The sequence below is a fragment of the Astyanax mexicanus genome, chromosome 11 (genome assembly GCF_023375975.1).
Source record: "Astyanax mexicanus isolate ESR-SI-001 chromosome 11, AstMex3_surface, whole genome shotgun sequence".
Classification (NCBI taxonomy): domain Eukaryota; kingdom Metazoa; phylum Chordata; class Actinopteri; order Characiformes; family Acestrorhamphidae; genus Astyanax; species Astyanax mexicanus.
In genome coordinates this window covers 19,555,923-19,581,552 of record NC_064418.1, presented here as the reverse complement: position 1 = coordinate 19,581,552, position 25,630 = coordinate 19,555,923, and the positions used below count along the sequence as shown (strand labels likewise).

Here is a 25,630-nt window from a genome sequence, read left to right as displayed (position 1 = left end):
GTGCCCTCTCAATGAAGTAAATCTTTGGTAAGCTAGCAGAAATCCCTCTGCTGACATGTTGCTCACAATATCTGCATGTATGGCCCTGGATGCCATGCAACTGAATACAATTCCCCAGAGTTTGAGCCTCACTCTCCGCTTTACTTCATCCTTTACCTCATAGGGTCCAAACAGGTCCACAGTGGTAAACTCAAAGGGAGCTGCTGGTTTAGTTCGTTCTGGAGGAAGGTCACTCATTATTTGTTGACATTGCTTTGGACTTACTTTTCTGCACGTTACACAGGTGTCCACAATATTTGCGACTATCCTTCGGCCTTTAACTACCCAAGCCTTTTTCCTCATTCTTAAGAGTGTTCCTGCTACACCTTCGTGATTCACATTGTGGGTTTCCCGGGCTAATAGTGTAGATGCCATGCCTCATATGGAAGAACGGGTACTGCAGTTTTCTCTTCGCTGAAAGACTGAATCCTACCACCACAGAGTAGTAGGCCACGCTCTTCATCTTTGAAATCTACAAACCGATTAAGGGTTTTGTCAGGGAATGTCACTCCTTCCTGAGCTGTCAAAAAGTTATTTTACTGTAAGCACAAGTGTCTTAAGTTTTTCGTTTAAGGAAAGCTCTTGTCATTACTGCTGAGAATGATTTCCTTTGCAGCTTACTGATGCTGTCAATTGCATCAGTTGCAACATCTCCAGCAGACTTTATTGGCCAATCTTTCAAAGGCTGTCTCAGGAATGTTGGTCCATTTTGCCAATCTGTGTCCTCTTGAAGATCTTTTAGAGTAGACCACCTTGTGATAATGTCAGCCACATTGATACTTCCTGGAATCCACCACCAGTCTTCAATCAGACCAGCTTTTTGGATTTCTCCTATTCTGTTGGCGAAGAACGTCTGTTTGACTGTCCACTAGGTGGAACCAGCGCTCAATCTCCATTCGCCCATGCATCTCAAAATACTTTCTGAGCCTGGCTGCAAAGACTGCACCACAGACCTCAGCTTTGATGAATCTCCTTTCTGGTCTAGTGGTGTAAGCTTGGCCTTGGATTCCACTAGCCTGACATTAATACCAATGATCATGTTCCCACCTAAGGTATAGATCTTGAGCTGTGTATGCGCCGAGCCACTCAGGTTCTCTCCTGTTTTTCCGTTTTCAAAAAGGTTGCCTCAACACCACTCTTGTTATTCGGAAGAGAAACAGGATCTACTATCCAAGGATACCTTGCATCCCAGTGTGGAGACTTGGTTTGTTCATCTTCCTCTACATGGGTAAGGCCGTCTCTTATGATTTCAAGATCTCTCTCTTCTGATAGAGTCATTTCCTTTCCTTCAGGCTGGCAGTTTCCACATCGGCATCCACCACACTTGGGCTCACAGGCAGCGCTGACACTGTCCTATCTCCACCATTCCAGGAAGTCTCTGTGACTAGTAGCAGTGTGCTTGGCCTCAAACTCACCAGTAATCTCCTCATATCTGACTGCTGCAGTTGTCATGGAACGAACAAAGTGTGTCTTTGACTTATGTGCGGACAGATTTACCTCTTCAAAGAGATCAGGGTGTGCTCCACCCACTGTTTTTCCAAGAGGGCTGTTCCACAGAACAAGGTCTCCCACAACTTTTAGTCTCTGTGGAGCAAGTCTTCCTTCCCTGTGACTGATGAGAAGTTTGATTTCCTCAGGCCTCTTCAGTTCCTCAATCTCTACTTCAGGAAAGAATCTCTTAAGTTTTTCAGGTCTGACTGCCTGGTGGACTTTGGCAATTTCTTTTAGACCATAGCAGATGAGCTCGTGTGAACGTTCAGTTCCCTTTGAGGCACATATCTTTTCGTAGCCACTTTAGTGGTCATTCCTGCAACACCATGTACAACAAGTGTGATCTTCTCGCTTCTCAAATTCAGCCTGTTAGCAGCTTTATGAGTGATGTAGTTTGTGTCTGAAGCCCGGTCTATAAGGGTCCCAATCTTCTGCCCTGCATTTGCAGTCACTTCCATCAGCATCATAATTACTGGAAGGTCTCTCAGCCCACTTTCCTTTAAAAGACCAATATGCGGCTTGGCAGCACAGCATACTTTGGATGAAGTGTTGGTAAATGCTTTCATACACCTTTCTGCCAACTCTGGGGAAAGTTCACCCAGGAACTTCTCCTGTTCCTCTGTAAGCCTTTTTTTTTCTTCTGTTGTCTCTCTGATATTTCTCACCATCTTGCCTCCTGCTTTCCCCTCTTAGACAGAGGTAGAAGTGGTGATCTGATGAAGCCCCTTTTCTGCAATCTTTGTTTCTGCATAAATAGGAATCTTTCCAGCCGTCTTCACCCTTGTGGCATCCTAAGCACTCCCTGCATGCACCAGCTCTTTTGATACCAGATTCCTTCTCTGAAAGCTTCAGCCATTTAAATTGTTTACAGAAGAATATTTTGTCTTTGTGCCTCTCATCTCCGCAGACAATACACCCATCTCCTGCTTCATCTTTCTTTGTTGTTTTGGTTGATGCATGTCTTTTCTTAGGTTTGCACTCTGCTTTACTGACTTGTCGATGACTTTAAGGTGTTTCAATCTCTCAAAGATTTTCTCCTGCCTTTTCAGGAGTGTGAGAAGCATGTCAAAATGGTTCTCTTGTGTGACATCATTGCTGGGGTCCACCATAAAGACAAGCCAGTCTTTCTTTACAAATTCAGGTAGATGGCTTTCTATGGACTTTACCATTAATGAGTTTTTAATGGCGCCAGTATCCCCAAGATCTGCGAGATCTGCAAGGGCTTTTTCTAATGCTTGTATCAGATCCACCATTTTCCTTGGCTGATTTCCCTTCACGGGTGGAATTTTATCCAATTCTTCGACAATCTCTAAGGCAATGGAGCACTTATTTCCAAATCTGTTTGTTAGTACTCTGAATATGTCAGTCGCGGTGTTGTAGGTGGACAGTCTAAGATCTTTAACAATTTTCTCATCAATGCTGTCTAAAAGCTGGATCTTTTTGACCTCTTCTCAACCGGATGGCTCACCTTGCTTTTGTAAACTCTCCCAGTCCCTCTTCCAGCGATGATGATCTCTTTTGCAGCCGCTGTATGTAGGCAGTTTAGTTGGCTCGATCTTTACTACAGACATTGTCTGCGAGGTTGGCGCTGGTCCTGGCCCTGCACTAGTACCTACTGGAGCCCGCATTTCTTCTGCAACTCCCCGTGCTCTTGCAAACTCAGCCTTTTTCATCTCAAGTGTGTTATATGTTGCTTTTAAGTACCTAATCCTCTTTTGAAAGTCACCTCGCTCTGCTGCAGGGACCCATGACTCCCAGATTGATAGAGTTGTGGATGCCTCCTTGAGAAGTTTTTACAACACATTTAGATGGACTTCATAGCCTTCACAATTTACACTTTCCACAGCTATTGAATGTACATGATCACAGGCCTTTTCAGCTTTTTCAGTGGCAGATATCAGTTCATCTGCCCCGTATCTGGTCCACAGGTTAGTTTGTACAATTCTTTTTACCTCCTCCAATCTTTGCCCACAGTCATTGGTGACTTTCTCAATATCTGCCCCTTGCTCCCTATTAAGTGATGCCTCTTCACCTTCTTCTGCTTTTTTTTCAGCCTCTTCTAAAAGCCCAGCCCTGAAATCATCATTTGCTTCATTGATCCTCCGTGCTGCAGCAGAGAGCTTTGCAAATTCTTCTCTGAGCTCTGATTCGGTTAAAGAGACTGCTGTCCTACTAAGGTAGTTAGCCAGTCTTGTAAAGCAGCTCTTTGCAACTGCCCTTTCTTTCTTTAGCTGATCCAAACTTTTGCCAAGTATGTCTTCTGCCATTCTTAACCTGAGAGGTTTACTTCTTTTATTTATAGTACTAGTGTTTTGGCTTGTTTATTTATTTATTTTGCTTTGAATTTTTAATTAGTTGCTTTCTATTTACATTTACTGATACAAGCTGGTGTATTATATAGATCTTGCCATTAAACCAACTCTGATGTCTTCTATGGACTTGCTGAAGGCTTTAATCTTCGTGTTCTGCGGCTGCACTTAAGTTACTAAGCACTGCCGTCTTATCATCAACACTCTGATGGTTTTCAACTGTCAAGTTACTCCGAAATCTGCTTCAACCTCTGCTTTAACTTTGAAAAGAGCCTTAGCCAACTACTGGGGTTTTACGGCACAACTCAATAAACCAGTTTTGTCTTTGGTGATTTATTGAAGGATTTCTCTTCATTTAGTTTACAATTAGGTTGAAAACCTTTATAATACAAAACACAAAAATAGAAACATTGCTTAAATTATTTTTCCGTACATTAATAGAAAATAAAGCTACTCTTAGCAATTAAATTAAATATAACAAATATAACAAGTGTTTTATATTAAACTTAAAATAACATGGTTATGCCTCATGCTAACTGAAACTTGCTTGTGAGCTAGCTAGCTTGCACAGCACTAAATCAACAACATATTTCTACAAAATTTTTAAACTCACAAATGCTAGCATCAACATTTAAAATGTAAAGTTCAAAATCTTTCCCCAGTGATATCCCGGTAGATGGCCAGTAGGTAGAGCTTTTTCTCCTTTTATTTCTTTAGATTTAATTTGCTACAGCCCTCTCTCTCGCCAGCTCACACAGCACTCTCCCTGGGCTTTATGGAACTTTCTGAGTGAAGCAGGGCAGCTGCAAGGACCAAATCTCCACTTCAAAATTAAAGTCTCTATCTATTTAGTATCTGGCAGCACACTCACTGTTACAATTAAAGGGGACATGAAACACTTCAAGTATTTAGTATAATTCACAAGATGTATTTTCACTCTAACAAATTGTATAAGTTTAACAGCTGTCAGTGAAACTGAATTAAAATAATAAGCAATCTTAATGTCATTTTCTTAAGTAAGCGCAGCGCCATCTTGTCCCAGCGCTGAAAGTGATGTCACGAGGTTGGTTCATTAACATAAACTATGAGCCTACAGTAATTTAGTTCCTCAATAAATAATAAAATTCAAACCAAAAATCAATGCAAAGCGGGGGGGAACTTTTGTATTGCCCCTGCGTGTAGTAATACTGGGTATAGTATACTTTTATAGGGTGAAGAATGAGAAAAGGGTTCACTTTCACTTTCATACCTTGCCTCAGATAGCTGTTCTTCAGCGGTGGCTAGAGGCGCTGAAGCGAGAGAATCCTAGACCAGACTATGTGGAGGAGAGGGTTTTGAGTGGGGGGCATTAGTGCCGGACAAATAAGCTGAAGTCTGAGGCTTTTTTCCTCCGTTTTAATTTTTCCTCTGAACAACTGGGATGTACAGATCATCAGACTGGAGGTACTGTAACAGCACTGCGGTAAAGTTAGTTTTATGTTTGACATTCGTGAGAGATTCGGAATTTCGGACTTCCTCCCCCTTAATCAAAATGGAGATTCATCACTGTAATTGTGGTTTCTTGCTATAATGAGGGAACACAACAAACTACAACCACAGTTTTTACTGAAGATTGTATATTTTACATCATATTTAACAAAAATACAGCCGCACCGATAGCGCTCTCTGCCCGCTTGCATTTATTTGATAATTAATTTAATATAAAATATATAAACCGACTAATTAAAAAAATAAGTCTTGTAACATGTAAGGAATATATATCTGTACATGATAAAGTTGATTTGAAATTAATACTTCTAATGATGATTGAGTTTAATGCATTTATTTGATAATTAATTTAATATAAAATATATAAACCGACTAATTAAAAAAATAAGCCTTGTAACATGTAAAGAATATTCTATTTTAAAATAAATTAACAGACTCATTAAAAATAAGCTTTGTAATATGTACGGACGATGTATATGTACATGACAATGTTGATTTGAGACTATTACATTCATTGATAACTGAGTTTAATGCATTTATTTGACTAATAAAGTTGTATAAAGAAGTAATAAATTAAATATTTATTTTTAAGGCTTGTAATATATAGGCAATATATGTTTGTATAACGTACTGTTAGTTTTGCCATCATGGAATCACATTTAAGAGAGTTTAATAGTTTTTTTCGTTTTTTGCTGTGGTCCGTAATTGTGCCACGGTCCCTAAGAGAGCAGCAAGCTGTTGGGAAGAGAAGCGGGGAGAGAGCGCTATCGGTGCGGCTGTATTTTTGTTAAATATGATGTAAAATATACAATCTTCAGTAAAAACTGTGGTTGTAGTTTGTTGTGTTCCCTCATTATAGCAAGGAACCACAATTACAGTGATGAATCTCCATTTTGATTAAGGGGGAGGAAGTCCGAAATTCCGAATCTCTCACGAATGTCAAACATAAAACTAACTTTACCGCAGTAGTATGCTGCAGGGTTTCTGCCCGGCTCCACGTAGAGAGAGAATAGACACCTACAAAACATCTTGCTCTCAGAAAAGCATCTAAAAAGTTCTGCTCAGGTTTATACAGGAAAGATCTCTGAGTAAATGCTCCACGTTAGACCAGTTAGCTTCGTCTTCATCCATAATCTCCACAAACAACAAGCTCTTTTACGCTAGATATGTACCTGGAGTCTTCTACCAACCAATCTTGTGACGTCACCAGTGCTGCACGGGCAATATGGCGGCGCCCTAGCGCATACATAACAAACATATATATTTTAATTTAGTGTGTAAACATTTTATATAAAAAATCCCCCCCCCCAAATAAATTCCATTATATTTAATCCCTTAGAAAACTTGTACAAACTGAAATGTTCATGTCCTCTTTAAGCTACCTTAAAAATCATAGACTGTTTAATTATTTTCAGAGTACAAACTTTTAAAATCAGTGGGAGATTAAATACTTATTTCCTTCTGCACTATATGTCAAATTGTTTTTGTTTGGTTTGCTTTGTTCAATTCATTCTTATCATTGATTTGTTATCATTTCTTAAAATGTCAGTATTTTATGGGACTTCATTTTGAAAGTTCATAATTGATTGTATAGCACATATTGTATAATTGAAACTTAAGTTTTTTAAATGTGCTGTAAAAAATAAAGCTGACTGACTGATTGACATCTGTATAAAGATTAGGTATTTTTTGTTTTTAGATTGTCTGGTATTAGCTTTATTTGTGCACAAACAGACAAAATCAGCAGAGACAGGGAGTGATAGAAGATGCCAGAGTGGTATTGATTTTAGTCTGTTTCCAGGCTGAAGGCCAAAGTGAAGGACAGCTGACTTCAGACAGCAGCCGAAAACTGCTCAGCTTCACCCTCTCAGGTGGGTTGCAGAGTACCATTCAAAAGTCAAAAGTTTGAGCACACCTCTTGTAAGATTGAATGGAATGGATCCTTTCTCCCTCGTTACACAGCAACTTTATGCATAAACTCCACGTGAGTTCAAACCAACACATTTTGAGTGTATATGTGTGACAATTAAATAGAGTTACAACTGAACTGCTGAGTTAAAACACTAATCCCAGCTAGAGTAAATTTACAACTCTCAGTTTGAGTTTATTTAAACACAGAGGAAACAAAATGAAAAGCTTAAAACGTAGTAGATAGAAGATAAGGGCAGGGCCAACCACCGGGCAGCTGAAAGGACTAAACTGGAGTTGGGGGATGGGGAGAGGGAAATAATTCATGCCAGGAGCCAGGTGTGATATACAAAAAAAATTTAAGGGAATGTCAGATTATTTTTAATGTGTCTCAGCTTTCCTATTTAGATAATATTTACCCACATTGCTGTTTCAGACTGCCACAAAGCAGTGAAGATTACATACTAATAATATCAGATCTACAAATCTATAAATCTTTTGACTAGTCACATGACCAGGACCAAAAATCCTCTTTATAATTATAATCACTCTCTCTATAATTCAATTCATTCTTGTAAAAACTCCACATTGAACGTATATGTACCAAGTACAAGTTTCCATTACATGTTATATATATTAGCCTCATAGCTTATGTATAACATATAAATAAACATTTAAGTCTGTTATTGAAATTAAATTCTTTAAAATCATTAAAGCATAGGTGTGTTGGAACTTTGGATCAGTTCAGTATACTTAATATGTTGGTAATTGATGCAATACAGGGCATTCCAAATTATTGTGCAAATTGAACTTAAGTGTCAAAAATATATATATATTTGTTTCTCACTTAAATTCATGGATGGTATTGTGTCTCAGGGCTTTTTTGGTCACTGAAATCAATTCCAGACACCTGTGATAATTAGTTTGCCAGGAGAGCCCAATTAAAGGAAAACTACTTAAGATGTTCCACATTTTTAAGCAGGCCACAGGTTTCAAGCATAATAAAAAAGAAAAAGGATCTCTCTGCTTTCGCATCAAATAGTGCAGTGCCTTGGACCAGGGTTCTTGCAGATAAAGGCAAAATGTGGAAGGTTTCTGCCAGGCAAGTTCATCGGATTAAGAGAGCAGCTGCTAAAATGCCATTACAAACCAACAAACAGGTATTTGAAGCTGCTGGTGTCTCTGGAGTCTTGCAAACCTCAAGGTGTAGGATCCTTCAAAGGCTTGCTGTGGTGCATAAACCTACTATTTGACCACCCATAACCTGAGCTCACAAGCAGAAACGGGTGCAGTGGCCCAGACATACATGAAGACTCATTTCCAAACAGTCTTTTTTACTGATGAGTGTCCTGCAACCCTGGATGGTCCAGATGGATGGAGTAGTGAATGGTTGGTGGATGGCCACCATGTCCCAACAAGACTGCAACGTCAGCAGGGAGGAGGCGGAGTCATGTTTTGGGACGGAATCATTGGGAGAAAGCTGATAGCCCCTGTAGGGTCCCTGAAGGGGTGAAAACGACCTCAGCAAAGTATATACAATTTCTGACTGATCAATTTCTTCCATGGTACAAAAAGAAGAACCGTGTCTTTTGGAGCAAAATCATCTTCATGCATGACAATGCACCATCTCATGCTGCAAAGAATACCTTTGTGTCATTGGCTGCTATGGGCATAAAAGGAGAGAAACTCATGGTGTGGCCACCATCTTCCTCTGACCTCAAACCTATAGAGAACCTTGGGAGTATTATCAAGCTAAAGATCTATGAGGGTGGGAGGCAGTTCACGTCAAAACAGCACCTCTGAGGGGCTATTCTGACAAAGAAACTTTGCAAAAACTCAATGGATGCAAGAATTGTTCATATTGTGGCGAGCTGGCACACTGGAGACCCTTGCATCCTTTTCTCTGTAGTTTTATTTCTCTTAATTCACAGAAAATAAGTCCATACAGCAACAGCCTTAAATGTATGAGAATCTCCAGAATTCTCCCGCATGCCCCGAAATAAACCCTCCCACTCAATTTATCCCCCCCCCTCACCTGATCATTTTGCATCGGGGGAGGTCGGGCCACCCTCCATACATGGCTGTGCACCTGTTCTCTACGTGACGCCCCCTTAACCCCTTACACCCCAGTGGTAATGCCACAATATGTTAACATGTAACTTGGCCTCTTAGGATGTTTTAGATTGAAATAGCTTTTGATTTCAGTGAATGTGAAATCTGCCTAATGCTGCAAATTCAACAAATGACCATTTTCAGTTCTTTACAAAATATAACATGTTTTGAAACTCTGCTGTGCATAATAATTTGGACCAGTGCATTTAGGTTTTTTTTTTTTTTTTTGAAGAATATACTGTTATCATTGGAATGTTTGTTTAATAAAAGTTGATTTATACTTTTAACGGGTGATGACTTTTATTATACTGACTGTCATTTGAATCAACCATTTAGGAAAACCAGGAAAATATATAATTTGCATAATGATTTGGAATGCAGGGTATACATATCTAGTATATGTGATTTAATGTATTATAGTATGTAGAGTTATTATAGATGAGCTCTGACTGTGGTTTTGTAGAAATCCGGGCGGTGGGCCTGAAGAAGGGAATGTTCTTTAATCCGGACCCCTACCTAAAGATGAGCATCCACCCTGGCAAACGCAGCGGCTTTCCAACCTTCTCCCACCATGGCCAGGAGCGCCGATCCGGCATCACCACCAACACCACCAACCCAGTGTGGCACGGAGAGGTGATATACTCTCACTCAAACTACACTGCAGGACATTTTACTGCAGCATACTCGTCATTACTAATTTACTAATCATTTAGATTAATCCAACCAAACTTTTTGATTATTCTTAATTTAAGCTTTTATCAGTGGGTATTGAAATGTAAATGAAAGAATAAATGACAGATTGACAAAACAACATTATTTTTATGTATATTTAAATTAATAACAATATTCTATGCTTAGTAATGGTTTACACAAAAGCTTTTAGAAAAATAATTGTGTAGTGCGATGTGTCTTAAATTAGGATATTTTAATGTGCTAAGTAAAGGTTTAACACAGAGCTTTAGCACCCAACACTAGTTTTAGTGCATGTTCTACCTTCAGCAACCTGGAAAGACTGTGCCGCATGTGTTAATGCAGTACTTATTACAGAAAATGATGAAAAAAAAACTTCAAAGCTATATTATAACTGATTAAACCTTCTTTCTTTGGAAAGTTCAGTTATTTAGCCATGTGTGGTGATGATAGCATACATTATCATTAGCTAAACATTTGGCTGAAAAGAGATTTCGGACTTGCTGTTAATGGGGAAATTTCAGAATTCTGGAAAGTTTTATTTGCCTCAGTGTGTGCATGTTAATGTATGAAGCAGGTTTTGGTGTGAAATAATTTATTGTATTGGTTTAAATTACATGTACAGTGGTGATGAATTTAGCTAAAGAATATCTATACAATACAGTGATTACACCCAAACATCAACATGCGGTTCCACAGCATCTGTTGCTCAACACCAGAGCAACCACCTGTGCCATGACAGAAACCATCTGGGATATCATACATCATCGCATCTGGCTGGAATACCATAGCAACCACCTTGCTACACGATAGCACCCATTAAGTTCCCTCATAGCATTACTATAGCAACCACATTGGATACCATAGTTGAAAGCAAGTAACTGCTTAGCAACATCAAAACCAAAATAGATATCATATTTTCAACCTAGCAATCACTTTGGAAAACCATGTCAACCATCTAGCATTCACTTAACAACACCCTAGCAACCACTTTACAATTTACCAAAATAATAGGAACATTTTTGCGATTCCTTTATAAATATGGGGCTATATTAAAAGTATTCTTTACTGCCTCCGCGCTCGCTGGGGGTTCTGTATTCTGTATTTTCTATGTTTAATGTTTTGCCTGATTCTTTGTCCTGTAATCATGTTTCTGTAAAGCTGCTTTGTGCCAACACCAGTTGTAAAAAGGACTATTCAAATAAATTTGATTTGATTTGATTTGATTTGATAAGTTAAAACCAGTATACATTTAGACCATGTATATGCAAAAGTATTAATTAAAAACCAATTCTAATTCATACAGAAGTGTGAATTACAGAAGTACAGAAAGTTAAGTAAAGACACACTTATGTTTGGACAGTTTTGATCTGTTTGTTTAGAGACACACCTTTGTGGCGCTGATGACGGATGTGCTGGTCATTGAGGTCAAGGACAAATTCGCCAAAAGTCGACCAATCATCAAACGCTTCCTGGGTCAGCTCAACATTCCAATCCAGAGGCTGATGGAGAGACATGCGTCTGGGTCAGTATCCAAAAATTTGTGTTGTTTCACAGCATGTTTATTATTTGACTCATATATATATATATATACAGTGCCCTCCATAATTATTGGCACCCCTGGTTAAGATGTGTTCTTTAGCTTCTCATAAATTGAGTTTTGTTCAAAATAATATAGGACCACGATGGAAAAAAAGAGTAAAATACAACCTTTAACTCAAGTGAATTTATTCAGTAGGAAAAAAATCCCACATTAAGAAATAATTATTTAACATCAAATCATGTGTGCCACAATTATTAGCACCCCTGATGTTAATACTTTGTACAACCCCCTTTTGCCAACAAAACAGCACCTAATCTTCTCCTGTAATGTTTCACAAGATGGGAGAATACAGAAAGAGGGATCTTTGACCATTCCTCTTTGCACATTCTCTCTAAATCATCCAACGACCTGGGTCCTCTCCTCTGCACTCTCCTCTTCAGCTCACCCCACAGGTTTTCAATGGGGTTGAGGTCTGGGGACTGAGATGGCCATGGGAGGAGCTTGATTCTGTGTGCGGTGAACCATTTCTGTGTAGATTTGGCCACATGTTTAGGGTCATTATCTTGCTGAAAGACCCAGTGACGACCGATCTTCAGCTTTCGGGCAGAAGCCACCAGATTTTGTTTTAAAATGTCCTGGTATTTTAGAGCATTCATGATGCCATGCACCCTAACAAGGTTCCCAGGGCCTTTGGAAGAGAAACAGGCCCACAGCATCACTGATCCCCCGCCGTATTTCACAGTGGGCATGAGGTGCTTTTCTGCATACTCAGCTCTTGTGTTACGCCAGACCCACTTAGAGCATTTGCTGCCAAAAAGCTCTATCTTTGTTTCATCTGACCAAAGCACACGGTCCCAGTTGAAGTCCCAGTACCGCTTAGCAAACTCCAAACGTTTGCGTTTATGATTGTGAGTGAGAAATGGTTTCTTCCGTGCATGCCTCCCAAACAGCTTGTTGGCATGTAGATAGCGCCTGATGGTTGTTTTGGAGACTTTGTGACCCCAAGAAGCTACCATTTGTTGCAATTCTGTAACAGTGAGCTTTGGAGAACTTTTTATTTCTCTTATCATCCTCCTCACTGTGCGTGGTGGCAAAATAAACTTTCGTCCTCGTCCAGGCTTGTTTACCACTGTTCCAGTTGTTTTAAACTTCTTAATAATTCCTCTGACAGTAGATATGGACAGGTGTAGGCGAGTAGCGATTTTCTTGTAGCCATTGCCTGACTTGTGAAGGTCAACACACATCTGCCTCACTTGAATGGTATGTTCCTTTGTCTTTCCCATGTTGAAGATAAATGGCCTCTGTGTCACGTCATATTTATACCCCAGGGAAACAGGAAGTTGTGAATTACTAATTAAATGTTCCTACATACTCTGATCAACTTCGTAAACTACTGTAGAAGTGACAGAAATACTTTTATTAAATTTATTTCCTAAGAATTGTTAGGGGTGCCAATAATTGTGGAACAGGTGATTTTATGAAGAATAATTATTTCTTAATCAGGGATTTTATTTCCCCCTTAAAATTCACTTGAGTTAAAGGTTGTATTTTACTCTTTTTTTCCATTGTGGTCCTATATTATTTTGAACAAAACTCAATTTATGAGAAGCTAAAGAACACATCTTAACCAGGGGTGCCAATAATTATGGAGGGCACTGTATATAAAATACATCTCAGGGAAAAAATTCTATACAGCTCAGGGAAAAAATCACCTCTTTTTGTACCTTAGTTTTTTGTACCAGGAGTGGAAAAAGTTATCCAAAAGCAGTTTGTAAGACTGGTGGAAGAGAACATGCCGAGATGCACAAAAACTGTGATTAACTGTGATTTCTGCAAATAAATGCTCTAAATAAAAATATTTTTATTTGGAATTTGGGAGAAATGTTGTCCGTAGTTTTTTAGAATAAAACAACAATGTTCATTTTATTCAAACATAAACATATAAATAATCAGAGAAACTGATTCAGAAACTGAAGTGGTCTCTTAATTTTTTCCAGAGCTGTGTATGAAATATATGATATATATTAAAAACCTGTGGAATGTGATTAAGAGGAGATTGATGGTCACAAACCATCAAATAATGCTGAACTGCTTGAGTTTTTGTGCCAGGAGTGACATAAGGTCACCCAAAGGCAGTGTGTAAAACTGGTGGAGAACATGCAGAGACACATGAGAGCTGTGTGTGACTAAATATCAGGGATATTCCACTAAATATTGATTTCGCTTTAAACATTAGTATTGTTGTTTCTAAATTAATATGAACTTATTTTCTTTGCATTATTTGAGGTCTAAATACACTGCATCTTTCATATTATTTTAAGCATTTCTCATTTTCTACAAATAAATGAAAATATTTTTTATTTGGAAAATGGAAGAAATGTTTTCAGTAATAAAACTCCATGTTTAAGTTCTATGTAACTTGTTCTCATAATTCTAAGAATTTTCTTAAGTATGAGGTTATGAGGTTTTGGAAAACACACCCCTGCACACTAAAAGGCCTCCTCCTCTTTGGGCCTCACTCTACTTCCTCAGTATTGAAGCTGGGTGAAAATTAAGTGCTGTTGTTTACCACAGAGAACACTGAATAAAAGCTGTGGTTAAATTACTGTACATGGTTCCCACAGGAACCAGTCTCTGAGCTTCTCCCTCTGCCGCCGGCTGCCTACAGACCATGTTAGTGGGCAGCTACAGTTTAAGGTGGACTTCACGCCCACTAACCAGGATGGTGAGAAAACACACACACACACACACACACACACACACACACACACAAAAACAGATTTAATATCTTTACAGTGTTGTGCTTGTAGGGTCTAGAGTTTTTTGTATCTGTTATTGCCAGGTTAAATGATATACTACACTTATTGAGAGAAAAAATGCACAACAGAGTTTTTATGATGATGAATGTTTATACAATGAGGGAAATAAGTATTTGAACACCCTGTGACTTTGCAAGTTCTCCCACTTAAATCATGGAGGGGTCTGAAATGTTCATTTTAGGTGAAAGACATAATCTAAAAAAAATCTGGAAATCAAAATGTATGAATTTTTAATAATTTGTGTGTTACTGCCAGTGTTGGGCACGTTACTTTAAAAAAGTAATTAGTTATAGTTACTTCTCCAAAAAAGTAACTGAGTTACTAACGGAGTTACTTCACTATAAAAGTAACTAGTTACCAGTAAAAGTAACTATTGTGTTACTTGCCCCGTTAAAAAAATGAACAAAAGAAAATAAATTGTGTAATTACTATTATTATTAAAAAAATAACAAACAAAAATAAACCCAAAATGTTGACAAAAATACAATCTAACGAATTTAAAAAAATAAGAAACGAAAAACTCCACACGACTTTACTAATAAAAAACGGAAAAAACTAATACGCTTCTGGGGATAAAAATTAAACAAACCAAACCACACTCAAAGGAAAAATGTATATATATAAACAAAACAAAAGAATGGACAAAAACAACAATCCATTAAAAAACTCATTTAACACAATCACAGGCCAAGCACCACTTTGCCACTTTGCCACCACTTAGATTGTTTTGGTCTTAATTCCACTCGCTGTGTTTGGAGGACAAAGAATCATGAGTACCATTTCAAAAAGCCCATCACTACTGTAAGACTTGGGGGTGGAGACCTCATGCTTTGGGTGTGTTTTTCTGCACATGGCACAGGACGACTGCATTGTATTAAGGAGAGGATGACCGGAGCCATGTATTGTAAGAGTTTGGGGAACAAGCTCCTTCCCTCAGTTAGAGCATTGAAGATGGGCCATGGCTGGGTCTTCCAACATGACAGTGACCCAAAGCACACCGCCAAGTGTAGAGGGAAGACTGCACGCCCATGCCTTTCCTCAGAATGCGTATTCCGTCTTTACGGTACTTTAGATGAGACTTAGGTTAAAATAAACAGTTAACAATGACCAGTAACACACTTATGAAGAATTATAATTTGTCTAAGTAAAACCAGGTCTGGTTAAATAGTTTAGTGATAGGAAATTGAGAGCCCTTTTTTAGCGGTCTATAGCGCACTAGTTAATTGCGCATTGCGCCGCTGGATTTAGGTGCATGTCCTGTGTCTTTGGGTTTGCAACACTAAATAGTAATTAAGCAATCAACCATTATTTACACTGGAGGGGGACCCTCATTTACAATGCCGCTAAACATTTAGAGTTTTAACAGGATTAAAAATATTTAAAAATATAATAATAAAATATATACGTAAAAAAGGAAAAATAATAAAAAGTAACATAAAAAGTAAAGAATTTATATCTTATTGTCATGTTTGGTGCTGAAAGCACTTCTGTGCCTCCCACACTCAGCCCTGTCTGTGCTTCTGAAGTCTCCAACTACAATACCCAGAAAGCACCACACCATGAAATCACGCACACACCTGTTCACCTGACGCACCACCTGACTCCTCCAGGAAGTCCTGAGTACTAATCTCTGGCACTATTTAAGGACCACGCTCACGCTCACTCCTCGTCGAGTATTTGTTTGGTTTACCTGCAATACAAAGCGTTTCTCTTGCCATTGTTTGATTTTTCCGTGTATGATCCTTTTTCCGTGTTTTTCCGACCTCGATTTTTGCCTTCGCACTCTGATTGGATTTATCTCGTGTATGACCTGGACTGTGTTTATCACTCTGCCTTTTTGCCTTTGCCCTGTGTGTTGGATTTACTCCCATGTATTACCTGGACTGTATTATCGACTCTGATTTTTGCCTGCTCCCTTTCACCTCTTGCCTGTGTATGAACTCTGGACTGTCTCACGTTTATGGTATGGTTTTCCCCTGTTACCCTTCATTGGTTTTGTACCTGCTTGTGCTTATAACCCCTGTACCATCTAAGCCTTTTAATAAAAACTGTAAACTGTGTCCGCACCTGCCTGGTTCCTGTCTGGCCCTGACACTTATAAAGAAAAAACTAACTAATTTGATCAATAAAATAATTAAATTAATAAAAATAAATATATAAAATATAAACTCATTTAAAAAACTTATGTTAAACAATCACAGGCTCAGAAAACTGCGCAGAATAATAAAAGTTTCAGTTTCAGTTAGTTTCAGTTTCAAATCATTGAAACAGCTCACCAAAACCTTAACTTATCCTTTATATTTGACAATATTTGATTAACTTTACAGGTAGGGTGACCATATTTTCATTTGGGTAAACCAGGACACCTGGGAGCGGGGGGGTTTGGGGGTGGGGGGTGGATGTTCTCGGGGTTGGGTGGGGTCGCTAAATGAGTCGCTAAATGACGTCAACACCTAATTTGCATAATACATGTTTTTGAAGCTGTAAAAGGATTAAGGTTGTGGGAGTGAAAAAAGTGTGTAAAAAACATCCTCAATATGTTAGAAATGTTAAAAATGAACATCTGTTGCTTTTTAAATAGGCTGTCATTTTTTACAGTAACTTAATTTTTACTTGAATTACATGAATGAGTTTTTTTTGCCGTGTTCTTAAATGTTATTGATGTTAAGAGCAGCAGTTAGCCAGAATTGTTAATTTACGTTTTTTTTTAGGGTTTTTGTTTGCTTTATTTATTTTTTTTTTTTTTACGTTTTCTGTATTTTTAAAGCTATCATAGACAAATTGTTCAATGGTTCAATAGATATTTAGCTTTTTATAAAGAGGCAGACACTGTGGAGGTGGTGAGTGACAGGCTATGTGGTGAATGAGGTGAGTGACTGACTGAGACTGTGTAAGTTAAATTCAATATTTTTTTCGTGTCACACTGAAGACACATCCTGATCTGTAAATACGGGGCGGGGTCAGTCAGCGGTGGCTGTGGGCACGGTGTTGGTGGAGCGGTGTGTAAGCTCTGACTGAGAGACTGCACTGTGAGTGATGTGGGCGGGGCTCACGGCAGCAGCCACCAAAAGTCTCCAATAACACCACAAAAAGTCGCTAGATTTGTCGGTAGTCGCTTTAGTCGCTAAATTGGCAGGACTGACTGACAGTCACACTGTCTACATTCTGATTAAGAACAGGGCTGCTCTCACTGACGCCACTCAGGGATTATGTCACACGCAGCACCGTGTGCAGTGCCCATGCTGCGAAAGAAAGAGAGAAAGAGAGAGAGAGAGAGAGAGAGAGAGAGAGAGAGGCGCAGCGTATTTTGCCTGATTTCTCTTGATTAAATAACAGTAAATATGTGGCTATAGTGAGTTTATACCATGTATTTTACAACACTTAATCCGGCATTATTTATTAAAAAACTTTTTTTTTTTAAAGAAAACAGAGGTAATCCCAAGCTCTGCTACGTGTGCCTGCGGCTTTTTAGAGCACTGGACAGATTTTAGTTAATGAATTAATATATTTAATATTTTAATAAATTTGCCCTGGTGATAAGAAACGAACGTTAACATATAGCTTTATATTTCTGTGTATTTCAAATGTTTTATTTTTTATATAATTGACAGGCAGCACCAGACGCCAGGGTGACAAAGTGTTTTATTTTTCAGATATAAAAAAATATATAAATATGTGAATTTCAGTTAAATAATAGTGAAATGAAATAAAACAAATGAATGTTTAGTTGAAGTGCTTTTCTCTTTTAATTTTTTATTTCTAAAACTCCAGCATTTGAGTGAGAATAAGCATCTGTAACAATTAACCTACAGTTATTAAGTCTGTGAACTGAACATAAATATGAATCCTTATAACTGTCAGAAATAAATATAACTAATAATAACGTATAGTTACTGTGCAGATTTTAAAGTATTTTTTTTTTTTGCTGAAGGCTCTGGGCGGGGTGATTTTTACTAAAGGTAAAGGTGGTAAAGAAGTGATTGTGTGTGGTATAGTGTGTGGGGAGCGCAGTGCGCATAGTGATCGTGATTCAGTTCTGGCTGCGCGACTGACTGTTTATGCAGCCAAGATAGAAACACGCCAGAAATTTACCTGAACTCACGTCATTTCATCAGCGTTAATATATTCCAACACTATTTTAAGGACGCGTGCACAGGGTGTATGATAGGGCCCATAGGCATAAAGAGTACACAACACCCAAAATACTACATAACATGTTAAAACAGCCCAGTGTATGGGTTGAGATGTTCAGCAGTCCAGAACTTAGTAAATACTAGCGGTTACAGAACATAACTATCAAACTTTCTGTTTACCTCAGCACCCAGTGAAACTCCCTATATAACTATGAAAATCTAGAGACTCAAAAAATCTCAGACTACAGACCTCTTAGGCTCTAAGGCCTACTAGAAAAAAAATTAAACAAACAATTACTACAGATTAACTGTTAACTATTGTCTACTGTGACCTACATTGACATATGAAACAATATTCCTAAACAGTCCACAATACCAAGTCAAACAAGATAACGATAGGAATATTGCATAGTATTTACATAGAAATTAGAATTTGGCACTATTTACATTTGGATACCTTTGACCATCACGACTATTGTTTAACACAGTGTTTGATTATCACGGGGCAATTATAAACACATCAGGAACAGGAAGGGGAGTGTCTCTTCAGAATGGAGACATTTCTTCCAAAGTTCAAAAACGTTACCTTTAGATTATCTTTCAAATTTCTTCACTAAGACCATAGTACTTCTTGCACTGAGACCATTAAAATGATACTAAACACATTCAAATTTCATACGAACAAGATACATTTCAGACCCAGCTGTCAGGGCCAGACAAGGATGAGACTTGTGCGGATACAAGTTAAAGGCTTTATTAAAAGAACCAGTAGGTATACAGATGAGCAGGTACAATCGTGGGACGTCCACGGTGCCTAGGGGCAGGCTTACCAGGATAACGGGCATGAAACTCCGTGAGTAACGCAGGGTCCAACACGTCCTTGGCAGCCACCCAACAGCGCTCCTCCGGACCATACCCCTCCCAGTCAATGAGTTTTTGTAGAATACCTCCATGCCTGTGTGAGTCCAGCACCTCCCGGATAGCATACATGGACGAGTCCTCCCCCTCGACGTCTGTCAACTCTCTCCTTGTACGTCCGTAGTACCTCGGAGACCTTACGATGTGTGTCCTCGCACACCTGCTCACTGCGCTTCATCCATTCGTCAACAGCAGGAACCTTGGAGGACACTGCAGTCCAAGGAGCAAGAGGAGGCTGAAAACCCAGAACACACTGAAAGGGGGTGAGACCAGAAGTTGAATTTACCAGGGAGATTTGTGCAATTTCGGCCCAGATAAGATATTGTGACCAGTCAGTAGGGTGCTTGTGGCAGTAAATACGGAGGAATTTCCTGAGTTCCTGATTAACCCTCTCACATTGACCATTACATTCAGGATGGAAACCAGATGTGAGACTGACATGTACCCCTAAATGCTCGAAAAAGGCTTTCCACACACAGGAAGTAAACTGTGGACCACGGTCAGATAGTATATCATCAGGAATACCATAATGTCTAAAGACATGTGAATAGATGGCTTAAGCAGTCTGAAAGGCAGTAGGCAAGGCGGGAAATAGGATAAACTTAACCCCTCTAGAGAATCGTCTACCACAGTAAGCACAGTAGTATAACCATCAGATACAGGTAAGTCAGTAACAGCCAGTTACGCCATTCTTCTAGGGCTAGCTTGACAGCCAGAAATTCCCTATCCCCTATCCCATAGTTATGCTCCACAGGAGTGAGCTTGCGCGAGGAGAAGGCTATGGGGAACAATTTGGGTGGCGACCCACTATGCTTTGAGAGGACCGCACCTACACTGGACTCGGAGGCATCCACCTCCACTACAAAGGGCAATTTGGGTTTAGGGTGCTTGTGGATTGGAGTGGTGATGAATGCTGCTTTTAACTTATTAAACGAGCGCTTCGCTTCGGGAGACCACTTTAGTTTCTCGGCAGCGTCTTTAGTGAGCGCAGTAAGAGGGACGGCGATACAGCTAAAGTTACAGATAAACCGTCTATAGAAGTTAGCGAAACCTAGAAATCGCTGGAGTTCTTTAATAGTTTGAGGCACTGGCCAGCTAGTGATGGCTGAGACCGTGTCATTGTCCATCAGGACACCGTTAGAACTAATAACATAGCCGAGAAATGTGACCCTTTGTGCATGGAATTCACATTTCTTGGCTTTAATGAAGAGATTATGCTCACGTAAACATTGGAGCACCTGACAAACCTGCTGGATGTGCGTGGACAAATCTGGGTAATAGATCAAAATGCCGTCTATTAAAAGTACAACAAAGTGGCCAAGAAAATCACGGAATACATCATTTATGAATGATTGGAAGACAGCTGGAGCATTAGCAAGGCCATAACTCATTACCAGGTACTCGCAGTGGCCGTTAGTCGTGGTAAAAGCAGTCTTCCACTCATCCCCCTCCCTAATGCGCACCAGATTATACGCGATGCGGAGATCTAACTTCGTAAAATACATCCTTGAAATGACCTGGTTCACCACAGTAGAGACACAGGTGGAGACGAATCGGACGTTGCCGTTCTGCAGCAGACAGTCAGGATTTTCTGATGTCCATGGGCTCGGAGCTCGGAGAAGTGGAGTTCACAGGAACTGGAGCACATGGCAGGATTGGGTTCTCCGTATCCACAGGAGACTGGGTTGTAGCTTTGGGTCTTCTGGACAGGAGCTGATCCAGGCGGATGGACAAGGAGATGAGCTGATCCAGGGTGAGTGAGTTGTCCTTACAAGCTAGCTCCTTCAGAATCTCAGGGTGGAGTCCGTGGCGAAAAACACTGATGAGAGTGAGGTCATTCCAGCCACTGCTAGCGGCTAGCGTTCTAAACTCTAATGCGTAAGCAGCTACAGATCTTTTCCCCTGTTTAGGGGTAAGCAAGAGACTCCATATCCACAGTCTCTGTCATTATGGCCGAGTAATATGTCAGGGCCAGACAAGGATGAGACTTGTGTGAATACAAGTTAAAGGGTTTATTAAAAGAACCAGTAGGTATACAGGTGAGCAGGTACAATACCAGAGATATATAACGTAGGGTAACCATACCATAAACGAGAGACAGTCCAAAGTTCATACACAGGCAAGGGGGTATCGCAGAGCAGGCAGTAATCCACAAACGATAAACAGTCCAGGTCATACACGGAAATCCAATACACAGGCGTAGGCAAAAATCAAAGTCGGAAAAACCCGAAAACAAGATCATACACAGAATAACAATAGAGGGCTAGAGAAACACTTTGTAATGCAGGACAAACCAAACAATTACTCAGCGACGAGTGAGCGTGAGCATGGTCTATATATACTGAGGGGTAATCAGTATTCGAGACTTCCTGAAGGTGTCGTGATCAGGAGTGAGCGTGATGTCATGGTGTGGTATTGTAGTTGGAAGCTTGGTTACCGCAGGTAGAGCTGAGTGTGGGGGACACAGGTAGCAAGAGGTGTCAACTGCACTTTAGTCAGGCTTCAAACTTCTTTTAATCAACAAATTATACAATCAACACATTTTAGGCTGATTCCTGTTTGTTAAAAAATGCTAATGTCCATTTATGTGCATGTCAATTAGGGTACCGCATTAAATATCCTTACACAGAATAACCAAAGAGTGGCTCCATGAGAAGCATATCAAGGTTCTGCAGTGGAAACTTAAACTCCATGTTTCGCAATGGCAGCCCAGAAACCTGGCTGATCTAGAGGAATAGGCCAAAATCCCTGCTGCAGTGTGCACAGGAAACGATTGACCTTTGTAATTGCAAAAGTTACTGTACCAAACAAAAGCTACTGTGCCAAATATTAACATTGATTTTCACAGGTGTTTAAATACTTATTTGAAGCAGTAACACACAAATAAATTATTTAAAAAATCATACATTGTGATTTCCAGATTTTTTAATTCTCTCACAGTCATTTTAATTAGTTTATAAAATCTCAATACAGTTCCAGTTAGTAAAGTTTTTTTTTCTTTTAACTACCGTTTTTATTAGTTTCAGTTAACTATTTTTTTTTTACTTTCAATTTTTGTTATTTCATTTGTTTTTGTAAATGAGAATACTTGGTTACTTGGCTATATTGTGATTATCACACCAGAGCTTTACATAAAATAAAAATAGCATTAAAAAACAGATGCCTATGTCACAGACTATTTTCTGGAAGCCTGGGTCTAGGGTTGGGTCGGGTTCGGGCAGAGAATCTAAGCTTTAATATTGATATATATCGAAACCGAACCGATACCGTGGCCCAAGAACCGCGATACAAACCGAACCGTGGCCACACTGTACCGTTGCATCCGTTATGGCTATTGGTTTTTTATAGTTTAATTTCATCCCCACCCCCTCTTTGTTACGGAGCAAAAATCTATTTGTGTCAGCCCTATTTCCACATCCCAGGTTGCCAGGTATGGAACACAACAGCAGGTAAACACAGCATGCTGCAGCCATTGCATCCTTTTAAAAAGATTAACTTAAACATTGCTAAAGCATTTGGTAGATCAGAGACAGAGATCCCAGAAGGGCTACAAGACAGATACTGAGCTGCTAATTTTCTTTTAAACAGGTAGGTTAGCTAATCTTAGTTAGGCAACTTATCACTCAGTGGTCCACATGCATCTTATATAGGAAGCGAGAGTTTAAGGTAAAGGCTAGTGCTGGCTAATAGAGTCATGTTAAAACATGTTAATGTGAGTTTCTGTCAGTCTCTATGAAGAAGCAGACAGGTCACAGCTACCTCAGCAGCAACCAGTACACATAAAAAAATTAACTCTATAACCACTCATTGCAGCTTCAAATGTAATACACTGCCATCGAAAAATGTGCTTGTTTGTGTCCTTAGGTTCAGGCTCCTTAACCCATGTTAGCTTCAACAACTCTCACCAATATTTTAATGTTGTATTGTGGTAGCCATTTTACAATCTTGTTGTTATGTAGTAAATATTGTTTCTTTAACTAACACACAACACCCTGTATAAGCTACATCAGGGGGGAGTTACACAGTAATAGTTATATATAGAGGTTTTGTGTCAGACTATAGTTTGGTGTCTAAACCAAAAACTAATATTTTTTTTGTTTAAAATCTTATTGCTAAAACGCTATTTGGTTTCTCAATCCAATAGATGTCTCCTCTGAGTCGTTTCTTGGAGTGGCAGCCCTGAATGGACCCCCTGGTACCCCTTCCGATGATGAGGATCTGCCCCACGCTCTTCCCATCACATCTGGAGGTGCTTCCCCCACAGGGTCACAAGGTTCCCGCAGGAATGGTGAGGGAGGCAGCATCCAGTCACCTGATACCGAGACGTGCTGCCCAACTTTGTATGACGAAGGCCTTTCTTCCCCTGATGCGATTCAGGGTGCCTTTAGTGATCAACTGGATGAAATCGAGGCTCCGAAAGGTCCTGGAGAACGGCCAATGTGTGCAGCTTCCCCTAAACTCTGCTCAAGTTTTCCTACACACACCCGCCTCAGCGCCATGCTGCACATCGACTCTGATGAAGACGAGGAGCGGTCTGTTGGGATCGATTCCGGGCCATCCACTCTGAGCATGGTCCACAGTGTTATTCCCAGAAAACTGCCCGTCTTTCCCAAGCCCACAGAAGTAGCCGAGCAACCTGAACCAGAAGGAGAGGAACCACTGGGAGAGGAACCAGAGGAGGTGGTTGGGCAGGAGTCAGAGGTGGAGACAGAGGTGGTTCTGGAGCCGGAGGCGGTCCCCAGTTCTGTGGCTCCAGAAGTAGAGACAGCTAGCCTAATGGAACGGCAGGAGGAAGGGGAGGAGGATGGTCTGGGGCCCAGTGAGGAACTGGCCACAGAGGTGGACATTTCATCCATGGCTTCTGACAGTGGCCCAGTTGCCAGCCCTGCCATGCAGGTAACTGATGAGCTTTTTAGTCTAAATTCCTCAAGTATTTCTGTCCCATTTAATGTGGTTAGCACCCTATAGAAAGTCTATTACATAGTCCTACCTAGCAGCTTCACCTTGTAGATGAAGTAAAGTCCTGAATCTGAAAGATCTAAATCTGTTGGTGCACAGTTTGTATTGCTCACCACTTTATCAGTGGTTACAGGGCACTGCCTAGAGGACACAGCTCACAGGACACTGCCAACAGGATGCTGCCCACAGGATGCTGGTTACAGGACGGTGTTGATGGACTATACTTAGTCCAGCAATGACACTGAGGTGTTTAACAAACTGCTGCATCTAAAACACTCATAACAGCACAACATAAAATAAGGGTATTTTCACACCTGTAGTTTGTTTCTCTGGTCTGAATCAGTTGATGAGTATTTTTACTTTTCTCTCTTGGTTTGGTTTTGTTTTCACACAGGCAGAAACCTAAACACACCAAAATGTGCCTGATAAGCAGACAAGCTCCAAGTCTGTGAGCAGCAGAGACAGCATCAGTTAAAACCTGTAATAATTTGTGGGTAATCAATCAGATTAAGCTGCATCTGAACATCCATTTAGGTCAGATATACAGTGCCCTCCATAATTATTGGCACCCCTGGTTAAGATGTGTTCTTTAGCTTCTCATAAATTGAGTTTTGTTCAAAATAATATAGGACCACAATGGAAAAAAAGAGTAAAATACAACCTTTAACTCAAGTGAATTTATTCAGTAGGAAAAAAATCCCACATTAAGAAATAATTATTTAACATCAAATCATGTGTGCCACAATTATTAGCACCCCTGATGTTAATACTTTGTACAACCCCCTTTTGCCAACAAAACAGCACCTAATCTTCTCCTGTAATGTTTCACAAGATGGGAGAATACAGAAAGAGGGCTCTTTGACCATTCCTCTTTGCACATTCTCTCTAAATCATCCAACGACCTGGGTCCTCTCCTCTGCACTCTCCTCTTCAGCTCACCCCACAGGTTTTCAATGGGGTTGAGGTCTGGGGACTGAGATGGCCATGGGAGGAGCTTGATTCTGTGTGCGGTGAACCATTTCTGTGTAGATTTGGCCACATGTTTAGGGTCATTATCTTGCTGAAAGACCCAGTGACGACCCATCTTCAGCTTTCGGGCAGAAGCCACCAGATTTTGTTTTAAAATGTCCTGGTATTTTAGAGCATTCATGATGCCATGCACCCTAACAAGGTTCCCAGGGCCTTTAGAAGAGAAACAGGCCCACAGCATCACTGATCCCC

The 25,630-nt window shown here is 39.9% G+C and overlaps 1 protein-coding gene across 2 annotated transcripts in view; it reads left to right on the top strand.

Annotated features, from left to right (window-relative positions):
* Positions 1 to 25,630, top strand: part of hecw2a (HECT, C2 and WW domain containing E3 ubiquitin protein ligase 2a) — a 113,832-nt gene that overhangs the window by 32,339 nt on the left and 55,863 nt on the right. For both annotated transcript variants that reach the window (XM_022663426.2, XM_022663424.2), the window contains exons 5-9: positions 7,129 to 7,198; positions 9,811 to 9,980; positions 11,420 to 11,562; positions 14,205 to 14,305; positions 23,595 to 24,346. In XM_022663426.2, the coding sequence (XP_022519147.1) occupies positions 7,129 to 7,198; positions 9,811 to 9,980; positions 11,420 to 11,562; positions 14,205 to 14,305; positions 23,595 to 24,346 (1,236 nt within the window). The remainder of the gene's footprint in view (positions 1 to 7,128; positions 7,199 to 9,810; positions 9,981 to 11,419; positions 11,563 to 14,204; positions 14,306 to 23,594; positions 24,347 to 25,630) is intronic.